This window comes from Anguilla anguilla, chromosome 1 (genome assembly GCF_013347855.1).
Source record: "Anguilla anguilla isolate fAngAng1 chromosome 1, fAngAng1.pri, whole genome shotgun sequence".
NCBI classification, from domain to species: Eukaryota; Metazoa; Chordata; class Actinopteri; order Anguilliformes; family Anguillidae; genus Anguilla; species Anguilla anguilla.
In genome coordinates, this window is record NC_049201.1 from 83572736 (window position 1) to 83588357 (window position 15622).

The window sequence follows — 15622 nt, forward strand, 5'->3', positions numbered from 1 at the left end:
AGATACACACCAGGCAAGTTACAGTTCATCCGGTTCATCACTGTGTGATGCAGTCAATTTCAGTCTTCCTCCATATTTTTATTGGTTAAAACTATTGAGGAATATTCCCCACTTAACTCTCAATATGTTGTAATTGTATCTGTGGATATTATTTAGTATGATTTTTTAACATGTGAAAAATATACTTCTGTAATGTAAATTCTTCAAGTGATTCTGAGATATATAATCCACTAAATCAACAGAGGAATCCGTTCTCGGGGACAACAGAGTGGATAGGGAATGCAAGGGACTGTGTGGCCACTCTGGTTCCCTTTTAACAGTGTAACTGGAGGCGCACTTATGTGTGACTGAGTCTCTTCCTGTTTCTCACCTCAGAGCAGAGCCTTCAGAGAGTGACAAACGCAGCCAGCGACACAAACTCTGTGCTTCAGAGAGCTGACGAGGCCTCAGTGTGGGATTAAAACACACAGAGGAGAGAATCAGCAGAGAATGAGAAATGGTGGAGATCAGGGTGAAAGAGTCTCTTTTTGTCTTTAACTTCACAGAACTGCTGTCTGTTTCTGCTAGTTTATCCATCTTATAAAGAGCTGCTGGTGGAGGATTTTTCCCAGAGTACTGTAACCCTGCTGCAACATGCATGTTCATGTAACCCTGCTGCAACATGCATGTTCCTGTAACCCCGCTGCAACATGCATGTTCATGTAACCCTGCTGCAACATGCATGTTCATGTAACCCTGCTGCATACATGCTCCTGTGAAACCGTTACACGTTTATATAACCCTGTTACACACACGCTCATAACTCATGTACATGCGCATGTACTCTCTCACATTGAATGGGAAGATTATAATGCAGATTAATGCAGATTGTAATCTCCAAACTCAGGTAACTTTTAAAAGCAAGGTCCAAAATCTTTTAAAATAGTGTTTTAGCTTTACATTTTACATTGCCTTGTTGTGTTGACCCCATTTTTACTTTCAGACTGTTTAGCTATTTGAAAGAATGCATATTTTTATTTGTTTTCTTTACATACATTGTTTTATTATGTGTATCAATGTATTATGGTTTATTTGAGCATTGAAAAGCACTGTGAACCTCAAAACTCTGTTCTGAAAAAATATTATCATTATTTTCTTTATATGACCATCATGATTTGCCTGCAAACGCCCCCCTCCCCCCCCAAAAAAAAAAATAAAAAAATAAAATAAAACAAATGAAATAATATTCATATAAATTCCATTTTATTCATGTGTGGGCATCTATTTCATCTCTGTGAAATGTGAAAGATACAATAATCCAATCGGCTGTAGTAAAAATCAACTTTATGAAGTATAAGCATTGAAATGCAACTAATTATGTGCATGAAGGACCATATAACAGGCAAAGCAAAACCAAAGTTCTAAAAGGTCACATGAACATCAACCACAGATACAGTGCTGCACCACCCCAACTGAACTGAGGTGTGAAATAAAATAAAGAATAATACAGGCTGCAGGAAGTGAGCAGCACTTTAACTGTCTGTGGTCAGGGTGGCACTCCTCTGAAATTAGGCAGCTTCACCCACAGCCGCGCCCGCTACTCCTCTGCACAAAAGAGCCAAGCAGGGGCACCTCACAGTACCCGCTTTGGGACCCTAGAGCTATGATACTTTCACAAAGACAACTACGCCTGTGTGCTCCTTACATCTTCTGCAAAAGTAAGTGCAATCTATATGTTGATCTGGGGGTTATAGGCAAGGCTACAGCAGCAAAATATTGTCATTCGCATTGGAACATGGTTCCGTCTTTTGTTCTGGCTTTTAAACTACTGTTAACATATTTTACACAGCTGTGATGCTCATGTAGCTCTTTAATGTTTTTATATTCATTATTGTGTACCAATATGTCAAATTACACTGTGAAGTTACTTTCTTGTAAAATAATCTTAGTTGTCGATAGTTTGATTTTATATTGTCATTCTGCAAACATGTTAAACTGCATGGGCTGCTGCCTGTCTTGGCCAGGACACTCTTGAAAAATATATTTTTAATTTCAACAATAATCTCCCGGGTTAAATAAAACTGTAATAATATTTACAAATAGAAACAATTATTATTCAAGCTTTGCATACATCACAGTCAGTCTGCCATGTTCAGAAATAAGAGCCTGTCAGCAGGGCCGTTTCAGACAGTTTGAAAACCGTTAAGATCACACCTCCTCTACCAGCGTAAGTGCACAATATAGCCCTGCTTTATTCTTAATGGCTGTTAGCACATTTTTTCATTGAGTTGTAAAATAATGTATATGATTCAATAGAGTGCCTTGATAGAAGTTGAGAGAAGACGTCTTTGATTTTTGCACGGTTACATTTATTGCAATTTTTTAAAGAGTGGAGAAATTTAAGTACAGTGTTGTTGATCTCTGATCTACGGATTACAGCGAGTGCTTTATTCTGTGCTAATCTAGTGATCCTAATGGAGATCAGTCTCTCTCGCTGCTGAAAGGTGGCTATGTGACCAGTGGGGAAAACATGCACAGCATTTGTTAAAACAGTAAATTAGCTTTCTTAAAATTAAAATTATGTAAAATAAAATTTAAAAAAATATATATATATTTATATATATCATTGCATACTGAAAGTAACTCTTAATTTTATTACTTTCCATTCTATCTGTTAAACGCTGAATATCAGTGATTTTTTGTGGAATTTTGGTTATGGCTTAAAAAACAAAAGGCAATAATATAAGTTATGTTTTTTATATATATGTTCAGGCCGATGCAGCCATGCCCCAAACAACCTCAACAGTATTTTTGTAAGCTATTCTCTCTGCCTAAGGTACAAAATTTAGTTACTTCAGTTCTGCTTATTAATGCCAGTTTACAGGGGTTACAATATCTATCAGAAGCAAAAATCTATTTAGAATTTCTATAATTTCATGTAACCTGTTTAACTCATTAGACAGGGAAAGCAAAAAATTAAAGACATATGTTACAGGAAATGGGAATCTAAATCTTACATACACATATATTGTTTAGATGCCCTACTGGCGGACATCTTTAACTGTTTTAAGCTACACTTGTATGTTGTCTAATCTGTGTTTGTCATTTGTCCGGTTATGTATTGTGTATGCACTGACACTTTTACACAAATGAAGTTCCTAACGCATACATAAAGTTATTTTGAATTTGAATTTGGTTCAGAGATTCTAGGCTGAGCAGAATCTATTTACATTTGTTTTTTAACACACATCTGCTGTGAAATATATAGCATACGATTGTGAAATATAGAGCATAGGATTAATCTGAAGTTCCTGTTCATGCTCAGCTCTGCAATAGAGATGAGTAGAGTTATTTGGCTTTATGACATGCACAGAACTGTAAATGAACTGCATTTACTGGTGTGCTCTATTCCTGAAGAATAGATTTTGCCATCATTTCAACTTTTGTGAAACTAAATTTTATTCTTGAAATAATGTGCGTGTGTGTGTGTGTGTGTGCGTGTCTACTTTGCATAGTTCTCCAGACCCCTGTCTGAAGATATTACAGTCTCATATTGTATTATAGTCTGCGCAGATTATAATCTCCAAACTCAAGTCACTTTTAAAGGTAAATTCTTAGATGTTTTCAAAACAGTGTTTTAGTACTTAATTTTACATTGCCTTGTTGTATTGAGCCCATATTTATGTTTCTGTCTGGTTTTAGGTATTTGAAAGAATGCATATTTTATTTGTTTTCTTTACATACATTGTTTTTTTTTTTTTGTGTATCAATGTATTATGGTTTATTTGAGCATTGTAATGCACTGTGAACCTCTAACCTCTGATCTGAAAAATATTATCATTATTTTCTTCGTATGGCCATCATGTTTTGCCTGCATTCCATTTAGTTCACATGTGGGGATCAAGTTAATCTCTGTGAAAGATTCTATAATAATACTATACAATATGTTTTATGTAGTAAAAGTCATCTTTATGAAATATCAGCATTGAAATGCAACTAATTGTGTGCATGAAGGACTGTATAACAGGCAAAGCAAAGCCAGAGTTCTAAAAGGTCACATGAACACCAACCACAGAAACAGTGCAGCAGCACCGGACACTGAACTGAGATGTGAAATAAAATAAAGAATAGAACAGGCTGCAGGAAGTGAGTGGCATTTTAACTTCCTCCACTGTCTGTGGTCGGGGTGGCACTCATCTGAAATTAGGAAACTTCACCCACAGCTATGCCCGCTTCTCCTCTGCACAAAAGAGCCAAGCAGGGGCACCTCACAGTACCCGCTTTGGGGCCCCAGAGCAGTGCTCCAGGTGGGGATGGAAACTGCAACCTCAGAGCTCCCAGAGCCACACTCTGGACCCCCAAACCACCATACTGCACTACTGCCATACACAAAGATACGAAAACTACGCCTGTCCACTCCTTTCATCTTCTGTGAAAGTACAGTGTGTGCAATCTTTATGTTAATAAGCGCGTTATAGGCTAAGTTACAGCAACGTTTTGTTGATGTTTCGGCTTCATGTCAAAAATCCGATGCATGAAACACGACTGAGCTACGTATGGTAGCAATGGTAAAGCATGCTGTTTGTGTCAGTAAAATTTACCTAGGATGGATAGATGGATGCAATACATTCAATCTACTTGTAGATGGGGCAGTTAGTAAAATAGGGAAGTCCTGTATGTACATTTCAGATCAATTTCTTGGAAGATCTTTTACTAATCTCAATTAAATAATCTGGTTTAGGTAATGGATTTTGTATAAGGCTCCTGAATGTATGAATGTTTACCTGTGCCTGATGCCTATCACACATTTTACAGTCACTTTTATATTAACTACTGTACATGTAGGGGTGGCACAGTGGTGCAGTGGGTAGCACTGTCGCCTCACAGCAAGAAGGCTCTGGGTTCGAATCTCGGTTTGGGGCCTTTCTGTCTGGAGTTTGCATGTACCTCCGGGTACTCCGGTTGCCTCCCACGGTCCAAAAACATGCAAATAGGCCAATTGGAGACTCTAAATTGCCCATAGGAATGAATGTGTGAGTGAATGGTGTGTGTTCCCTGCGATAGATTGGAAGCCTGCACAGAGTGTATTCCTGCCTCTCGCCCAGTGCATGCTTGGATAGGCTCCAGCACCAGCTCCAGCTCAGGATAAGCAGGTATTGATAATGGATGGATAGATGGATGTATTGGAATAGGCAAAGCCTCAGATCGTAGCATCAGTTCGTGTTGTAATCCAGAATCATTTTTGTAAACATAGTAGTTATGTTTATTTTATAAGCGTAATGTGCAAAAATCAACATAATTATTGACATCTGAATTTCAATAATACAGTGGGGGCAAAGAAATGAGAATTACCCAGTCTTTTTGAAAAGGCACTACTGTTCCAGTCCAGACACAAAGCAAACGACTCTGTATATTTTATTCAAATGTTTGTATCTGATAAAATCTAAAATGAGTATTACCTTCAGCAAGTGAGTCAGATGTGTAACACATTCTTCTTTTATATTTAGTGTGAAGCACTTCATTTATGATCATATTCAGCCACACTGCTCTGTCTGTGAGACTGTTTTATACTAATGGCTCATTAGCAAACCACTGAGGCCAGATCAGAACTCTCTCCTGGTAAGTGCATTATCATATTATTTCATTTAGTCAAAATTACGTCACAATATTTTGTGGTGCAAGATGATTAAACTGGAATCAAATATAAAATTAAATGCATTTTCTGACTAGAAATGATTGCTGCTTCTTCCATACAAATATCATTCATCAAGTAAAATGCTGTTTGAATCTCTGCTTTCTGGAATCTGAGTGAGCTCTTCATGAAACCCAAAGCATTTTTAGGGATTAGCAGCACATTAACTCACTGTGTGTGCTTGTGTAGTAATTGTTATTCTGCTATTTCTGCAAATTAATAGAATACTCTGACAGTCTTTGTTTGTGCTGTTCATTTTCACAGTGTAAATAATAATCAAGAGCTGTGTATGTGTATTTGGATAAATATTTTCAATCTGATGCAGCCATGATCTTCAATACATTGTTGCTAAACGTCCTCTCTGTGTCAGGTAAATTGTTTGTTTTTCTTTTTTCCAAATGTAGTTCTGATGTTTCAGTCTACATATAAAGTATTTATCAGCATGTTTTCCAACTTATTAGTCTCTCTTCATTATCTCAATCAAAAGCCAAAGTGAATACATTTAAATTGCTTTAAGGAATGTATATAATTTATATAAAATAATGTTCTACAGTACATTAGTTTAGAGTAGTGCAATGTTTCTCATCTGAAAAGAGAGGGGAAAAAGAGAGAACCTTTAAGATGAAGTTCCTCTTCACACTCAGCGTTGAAACTGAGACAGAGGCATGATATAAATATCTGTGGCTGTACTAGATGATCGGAGCTGTTGATTGTGCATGTTGCATTCTTAGAATGACGACACAAGTATTCCGGTGCCACGTTTTAATGAAAGCAGTTTGTTTTCACTGCAAGCAAAACATAACAGTTTTGGGCCGAAGGTATATGCAGACAATTGCTCTTAACTTGCTTGATTTGCTACTACATTCTAGCAAAGCTAGCTACTAAGCAAGACTTCCTGTACCTGCGAATCTCACATTGATCGGCGGCTACTGCCATCTACTGACATCAGTTAGTATTGAAATACAAGAACAATTATTGATGTTCCATTGTTTTGGAGAGGTTAGGTGCACTTGCTTTAAAGTTTTGTTAATTGAATCTCTTAGCAGTCATGTTGCGAACAAATCGGTGTTTTGAAGGATTTCTGAGCAGTGTGTTTGTGTGTGCGTGCGTGAATTTGTGTGTGTGTGTGAGTGTGTTTGTGTGTGTCCATTTGCATATGTGTGCGCATGTGTGTGGGTATGTATGTGTATGTATACATGTGTTCGTGTGTATGTGTGCGCGCGTGTGTGTGTGTGTGTGTGTGTGTGTGTGTGTGTGTGTGTGTGTGTGTGTATGTGCATGTATATGTGTCTGCATGTGTGTGTGTGTGTGTGTGTGTGTGCGGGTGTGTTTGTATTTTTCAGGTGTTCTGAGCCAGGAGGGATGGAGAGTGACTTACACCGCTCAGAGTATCTGTGCCTTAAAGGAGTCTTCAGTAGACATGAGCTGCACTTACTCATATCCCACACCTGACACAGTGCGGAAAACATTCTGGGTTATTCCCCAGAACAGTCTACAGGACCTGTCCCAGGCCCCAGAGTACTCTCAGCGTGTGGAGTACCTGGGGAAACAGAACAGTGACTGCGCTTTCAGAATAAACCAACTGAGAATAACTGATTCAGGAACATACGGATTCAGGTTCCTGACCGCCAGTAATAATTTTACTGGAAAACCTGGTGTCACATTGGAAGTCACTGGTAATTATTTTATGCTATGAACTCAGAGGATTCTCTACCCACGAGTATGACTGGAAGCTTTATTACAGGTTTAATTTGCTGTTTGCAGATCTACAGGTGATGGTGAATCCTGACACAGTGAAAGAGGGACAGAGTGTGATACTGACCTGTAGCACCACCTGCACTCTGACTGGCAGCCCAGCCTTCATCTGGTACAGGGACGGATCTCCTCTGTCCTTTACTGATCAGAGTCACCAGTTCACAGCCAGCAGTGAAGATGCAAGCAATTACTCCTGTGCTGTAAAAGACTATGAGTTTCAGTCACCTGCAGTGGCTCTTAATTTGAGATGTGAGTACTAGAGGCCAAACGTCTTCAAATCTCACAGTTTTGAAAGTGTTCAACTATAAATATTAAGCTAAATTGTACAGATTATACTATGCTGCATGTAAATGTTCTGTCATTATAGCGTGAAACATGAAACGTCAATACCTGAAAACATGCCATAATGCAATGATGGGAAAACACTCCTTACAGTATGCCTGAGTCAGGTTAAAATTTCACATGAAACTACAAACCATTGTTCCCTCCTTCAGATTCTCCCAAGAGCATCTCAGTATCAGTATATCAGTACATTTATATTGATGTCACCCCTCAGTGTGACATCTATATACAACTGCAGAACGTGTTATTTTCTCTTTCAGATCCTCCTAAGAACACCTCAGTATCAGTGAGCCCCTCTGGTGAAATAGCGGAGGGCAGTTCAGTGACTCTGACCTGCAGCAGTGATGCCAGCCCACCACTGCAGAGATACACCTGGTTTAAGAATAATAGAGCTGAATCCTCATGGGGAGGATCAAAATGGAGTCATACCATTAATAACATCAAATCCGGGGATGCAGGAGAATACTACTGTGAGGCAGAGAATGCGATTGGGACAGACACATCTCCTCATATAAATCTCAAAGTGCTGTGTGAGTAATTCTGCACTGTCATTTAGAATGGCTTGGATGGGCAGCATCTTCTGTGAAAATAGCCTATGCATATATTTCTGAATGCTGCAGCCTGTTTGTTAGGCTATAAAGGAGATGAACATACAGTTTGATGTACTGCTGGGTGATATCATTAAAACATATGATGTAAAACATCGCACCTCATTGATTAATGTTGCATAAGTAACCAAAAAAAAAAAAAAGTTGAATTATTTAAAGGACAAAGTGCACCATGGATAGAATAAATCTTGCTCCAGGTGAGGTCATTACCCCTCACAATGCTGGGTGGGGAAAAGCCGTAACAATACCTTCATATAACTTCACATAAATTAATTCACTTCACAGGTACATATCAGTCTACAAGACAGAACCATGTAATAATATCTGATAAGGTCTGTCTCTCATACTTTTGTCTCTGCTAGTGTTTTGAGACGCAACACAGTGAGTGAGAAATTATATGGAATTGAGCACATTTTTCTAATGACTTTAGATGCTCCCAAGAATACCTCTGCGTGACTTTTATTTAAAACTGCAAGACCTGTTATTTTCTCTTTCAGATCCTCCGAAGAGCGTCTCAGTATCAGTGAGCCCCTCTGGTGAAATAGTGGAGGGCAGTTCAGTGACTCTGACCTGCAGCAGCAGTGATGCCAAACCACCAGTGCAGAGATACACCTGGTTAAAGAAGACTGGATCTGTATTCTCGAGGAGAGGATCAGAACAGAGTTACACCATTAATGAAATCAAATCTTGGGATGCAGGAGAATACTACTGTGAGGCAGGGAATGGGATTGGGAAAAAAAGATCTCCTCCTAAACGTCTTGATGTGCTGTGTGAGTATATCAGTGCATCTCAGCTTCAGACACACAGAGCAGAGAGTCAGTATCTCCTGAGTGTCTTTGGGTAACTTCACAGCAGTAAGACACTGAGTAAAGCAGTCACACTGGCCAGTGGAGAGAAATCAGGTTTAATTACATTATCCTACAGTGATGAGCCTGATCATACTGACATGTCTTAGGTAAAACGAGTAGTCATTTTGAGTTTGCAAAGGGCAAAAAAGGCACCACATGTAGCTGTTCAACTTTTAAAAAATGAAGTTATCATTATTAATGAAGATGCTAAAAAGACATATCTAAATACTTCTGTCACTTTCAAAAACTTGATTCTGCTGTGTTATTTTCCAGTTACCATAAAAAGCTACAGTATATCCAGTTCATTTTGTAACAAAGCATGATATACTGGGATATTTACTGTAACAGGTTCTGCAGTCCTTTTCCCCACAAACCACACAATCCGTCGTTGTTAGAGGCACCAAGGCTTTATTGTGCGCTCTATACCAAAAACACGGAAACAAAAGCAAAACAAAACAAAACAAAACACAGACGATAATGACGGTGATTAGATGGCATGCCTCTCCTGCGTGCGTCTCTCATTCCAGCACCCCGGTCTCACTGCAGGCAGTGCATATAAACCATTACCAATCAATTGTAATTGCAAACAGGTGTGGTTGTTAGCCAGCTATACTGCTCCCACTCTGCCTGCAGATGGCGCCCTAACCACACCACCCCTCCACATCACATTGTGAGATTTCAGCTCCATTATAAACTTTACTTTGAAATTAATGTCTCTACTTGTGCTTTGAGATGGAACACAGTGAATGAGAACTTATATGAAATTTAACACATTTTTCTAATGATTTTAGATGCTCCCAAGAACACCTCAGTGTGAATTTTAATTAAAACTGCAGGACCTGTTATTTACTCTTTCAGATCCTCCGAAGAGCGTCTCAGTATCAGTGAGCCCCTCTGGTGAAGTAGTGGAGGGCAGTTCAGTGACTCTGACCTGCAGGAGCTATGCCAACCCAACAGTGCAGAGATACACCTGGTATAAGAATAATACAGCCGAACTCTCATGGAGAGGATCCAGTTACACCATTAAAAGCGTCACACTGCAGGATGCAGGAGAATACTACTGTGAGGCACAGAATAGGATTGGGACAGAAAGATCTCCTGCTAAACGTCTTGATGTGCAGTGTGAGTATACCAGTGCATCTCAGCTTCAGACACACAGAGCAGAGAGTCAGTATCTCCTGAGTGTCTTTGGGTAACTTCACAGCAGTAAGACACTGAGTAAAGCAGTCACACTGGCCAGTGGAGGAGAAATCAGATATAATTACATTATCATACAGTGATGAGTCTGATAATACTGACATGTCTTAGGTAAAACGTGTAGTCATTTTGAGTTTGCAAAGGGCAAAAAAGGTACCACATGCAGCTGTTCAACTTTTCATAAATGAAGTTATCATTATTAATGAACATGCTAAGATGAAATATCTAAATACTGCTGTCACTTTTGAAAACTTTATTCTGCTGTGTCATTTTCCAACTACCATAAAAAGCTACAGTATATCCAGTTCATTTTGTAACAAAGCATGATATAGTGGGATATTTACTGTAACAGGTTCTGCAGTCCTTTTCCCCACAAACCACACAATCCGTCATTGTTAGAGGCACCAAGGCTTTATTGTGCGCTCGATACCAAAAACACGGAAACAAAAACAAAACAAAACACACACGATAAGGACGGGGATTAGATGGCATGCCGCTCCCGTGTGCATCTCTCATTCCAGCACCCCGGTCTCACTGCAGGCAGAGCATATAAACTATTACCAATTAATTGTAACTGCAAACAGGGGTGGTTGTTAGCCAGCTGTACTGCTCCCACTCCACCTGCAGATGGCGCCCTTAACCACACCATCCCTCCACATCACATTGTGAGATTTCAGCTCCATTATGAACATTACTATGAAATAAATGTCTCTGCTAGTGTTTTGAGATGCGACACAATGAGTGAGAAATTATATGGAATTTAACACATTTTTCTAATGATTTTAGATGCTGCCAAGAACATCTCAGTGTGACTTTTATTTAAAACTGCAGGACCTGTTATCTTTCAGATGCTCTGAAGAGTGTCTCAGCATCAGTGAGCCCTTCTGGTGAAATAGTGGAGGGCAGTTCAGTGACTCTGACCTGCAGCAGTGATGCCAACACACCAGTGCAGAGATACACCTGGTATAAGAAGACTGGATCTGAATTCTCGAGGAGAGGATCAGAACAGAGTTACATCATTAAAAACATCACACTGCAGGATGCAGGAGAATACTACTGTGAGGCAGAGAATGCGATTCGGGCAGGAAGATCTCCTCCTAAACGTCTTGATGTGCAGTGTGAGTATTTCAGTGCATCTCAGCTTCAGACACACAGAGCAGAGAGTCAGTATCTCCTGAGTATCTTTAGGAAACTTTGCAATCGTAAGACACTGAGTAAAGCAGTCACACTGGCCTGTGAAGGGAGAATCTTATGAAGATATGATTAATTTAATATGATGAGTAAGCCAGATGATACGGACATGGTAAATGGTAAATGGACTGCATTTATATAGCGCTTTTATCCAAAGCGCTTTACAATTGATGCCTCTCATTCGCCAGAGCAGTAAGGGATTAGGGGTTAGGTGTCTTGCTCAGAGACACTTCGACACGCCCAGGGCGGGGTTTTGAACCGGCAACCCTCCGACTGCCAGACAATTGGTCTTACCTCCTGAGCTATGTCGCCCCCGTCATAAGTTAAACGAGTAGTCATTCTGAGTTTGCACAGGGCAAACAAACATACCACATATACTGTAGCTGTTTTATACCAAATAATAGTTACTCTTAATATACCAAGCAAACAGGTTTGTGTGTTTCTTTTTCTATTTTTAACCTTTCTAAATAATGCTAAATAAAATTTCTTATCTAAATACTGCTGTCATTATTGAAAGCTTTTCTAAACTGTGTCTCAAGGCCATTTACCAACCCCCATAAAACGATGCAGTATATTCTACTCATTTCCAAACAAAGAAAGCATTTGCAGTGTGATATTTCAGCTTCATTATAAACTTTCCTTTGCAATAAATGGTTCTGAATCTATTTGAGACAAATCACAGAGATCGAGAAATTATATGGAATTTAACACATTTCTCCATTGATTTTAGATGCTCCCAAGAACACCTCAGTATCAGTGAGCCCCTCTGGTGAAATAGTGGAGGGCAGTTCAGTGACTCTGACCTGCAGCAGCGATGCCAACCCACCAGTGCAGAACTACACCTGGTATAAGAAGAATGACACTGGAGTCCGGCAGGCAGGATCTGGACAGAGTTTGAACTTTTCTAACTTTAGATCCTGGAACAGAGGACAGTACTGCTGTGAGGCACAGAACAGACTTGGAGCTCAGAATGCTTCTGCTCTGCTGGTCACAGTGCAAGGTAGGACCAGAACATATTTGATACAATATTTTATGTGATACTGATTATGATCCAGAGGCTACAATGCAATGCTGATCATGATATTGGCGCTACAATCTGAACCGGAACATGGTAGATAATGATGATGAGCAGTGTAACTAAAAGTATCATGATGCCATCATTGAATTCAGTAAAATTCAAATGTACAGAAATTTCTAGTAAAGGTAGGCATATAAGGGGTGTATTTAAACATTTATAAACTTTCGCCTTAAGGACCATGGTGAGGCATGTTGTGAAATGAACACTGCTATATCATAACTGACAGGGCTACATCTCTCTGACTTTGCTTAGGAGGTCAGTCACTGATTGCGGGTGCAGCTGTGGGAGTGGCTGCCATTTTGGCTCTTGTGTTTCTGGGTGTTGTGTGCGTGAGGTACGTGGTTGTAAATGAGTCGGTTTGTAGTCACTCCAGTGTGAATTGCTGTATGTCTGATTTAGACTCAAAGTTTAAAACGAGTGTACATTTTTGTGGAATGTTTTTGTCAAGCATTAGCTACATTACATCATGCTGATGCCATACTCCCCCCTCTAATGTCTGATTAGTGCCTAGACCACTGCATTATTAGACATCTTGTTTTATTGAGATGTCAATTTTATAAACTCTGACTGATGAGTTTGAGTGTCCCAATTAGTTTATCAAACCTGTATGATGGGGTAACAGAATCCCCTTAAAGCTTGTTCATAATATGAATCATGTGGACAGTTACAGACCATAACAAAGTCTTGTCAAGCGCATCAATTTGCCCATGAGCTCCAGTGTTGGTTTGAATAAAGCAGAACTACATTTACTGGGCAGGAAGAAACCTCTTATAACTCAGGCTCATTTCCTGTAACCAAATGACATCTGAATAATAAAAAATATACACATACATGGGCACAATTGCCTCAGTAATATACATCATTCAAACAAAAGCAAAATGCTGTTTATACAAGAGGGGGCTGCTTAAAGATTTGTCTGAAGGTAGATTTACTTTTTATTTTTCTTTCCTTTCTGAATAATTAGGAGGAGAAAATCAGCAAATGAGACAGAAGGGGACAGGCAGGTGAGTTAATGAAATCAGTCTGCATATGTGCATACATGTATTTATTTACAGATGTAATATAATTTTGATAATGCATAATGCATTCTTTAAGCAAAAACGGAAATTTGGTTAAAACTGTCTATGATGCCTGTCTATAATGCATTATATACTTATAATGCATTATAATCTGCTCATAATACAGTATAATTAGAGTTATGAAGATTGATTAATACTCATAATGCTTTATAACAGTAATCATGAGACATGATTTAATTATTTATCAGGTTAAATTGATGTTTTGACGTTAATGGGGGCGAGTAGCTCACTCCAGCTCCGAGGAGCTCACTGAAATGAACAGGTACTTTCTGTGGAACTTTCCCAACCTTCTCCTGCCTCTTTTCTTTACCCTGCAGGGGAATAAAAGCCCCATTTTTGGCAACGTCTCAGGGATGGCAATGAGTCACACTGGAACACAGGGTACGGACACAGACGACAGTGAAGTTCCCCTCTACTCCTCTGTTCAGCCCGCTAACACCCGCAACCAGGAAGAGCTTCTACCCTCCACTGTTCAAAAGCCACTCCCCCAGTGTGAGGAGGGTGTTCAGTACGCCAGCATCCAGTTCCGCCCCTCCAGTGCTGCCCCCAGGTGAGAATATCCCACCTTTATACTACCTGTGCTGACTGTCGCTGTGTCAGGTCTATTATCTCACTCCAGCAGCTTTTATCACAGGCTGCTCTCTCTGACTGGAGCCAGACGAGGCCTCTATGGAGTCAGCAGGTGAACGACCCTCACTGGATAGACCAGAGTGTCTCACTGGGCAGACCAGAGCGTCTCACTGGATAGACCAGAGTGTCTCACTGGATAGACTAGAGCTTCTCACTGGTCAATTGACCAGAGAGTTTCAATGGATAGACCAGAGTGTCTCACTGGATAGACCAGAGTGTCTCACTGGATAGACCAGAGCGTCTCACTGGGCAGACCACAGCGTCTCACTGGATAGACCAGAGTGTCTCACTGGATAGACTAGAGCTTCTCACTGGTCAATTGACCAGAGAGTTTCAATGGATAGACCAGAGTGTCTCACTGGATAGACCAGAGTGTCTCACTGGATAGACCAGAGCGTCTCACTGGGCAGACCACAGCGTCTCACTGGATAGACCAGAGTGTCTCACTGGATAGACTAGAGCTTCTCACTGGTCAATTGACCAGAGAGTTTCAATGGATAGACCAGAGTGTCTCACTGGATAGACCAGAGTGTCTCACTGGATAGACCAGAGTGTCTCACTGGATAGACCAGGGTGTCTCACTGGGGAGAGCTGAGATGGTTGTGCTGTGATTTATATTGGAAAAACATTAATTAGATTCTAGCCGTAGTAGATGTGCTACATTTACATCAGCGTGTACAATATTAGAAATTAATGATAGCCAAAAAACATGCATCCATAACACTTGGACATGTAAGCATGTACAAAACAAACCCTGGAAACAAAATACAAATGAGTATTTCAGCCAAAAATGCAAATGAGCATTTCTGAGATTCCAGTACTTCTCAGTACATCTGTAACAGTTTATATATGTATGTGTTCGTAGGACCGGGTGTTGCCTTGATGCACACTATTTCTTTATTTTGGTTGCTTGTTTGTTGCAGTCCCAAAGCCCAGTTCAAGTATTTTAAAATGTTGTAATCTCTCGCTGCTGCTTTGCTAAGAACTTCTCTGCCTGGTCAAAAGAAGAACGTGGTAATATGAGGACTGGATGTTCTGCTGATCTAGATTCATCATTTGGTTTGTTAAGCTTGTCAACTTTCTTCTCTTTTCATCTCCTTGCTGCGTGACATCACAGTGATGTAATGTTTTCCAAAATTCCAGATAACTGTTCTGTAGCTAAAGCTTCTGCTTGTGCTTCATGTTGCAAGGTGTGTCTAAATGTGATAAAGGCTCAGGCAGGA

The 15622-nt window shown here is 39.8% G+C and overlaps 2 protein-coding genes across 2 annotated transcripts in view; both read left to right on the forward strand.

Moving 5' to 3' along the window:
* The window catches only part of LOC118232142 (basement membrane-specific heparan sulfate proteoglycan core protein-like), a 1449502-nt gene that overhangs the window by 831137 nt on the left and 602743 nt on the right, over window positions 1–15622 (forward strand). The window lies entirely within an intron of this gene.
* The window catches only part of LOC118232246 (B-cell receptor CD22-like), a 282573-nt gene that overhangs the window by 235616 nt on the left and 31335 nt on the right, over window positions 1–15622 (forward strand). Inside the window, exon 6 of the mRNA XM_035427045.1 lies at window positions 14087–14319. Coding sequence (XP_035282936.1) covers window positions 14087–14319 — 233 coding nt within the window. The remainder of the gene's footprint in view (window positions 1–14086; window positions 14320–15622) is intronic.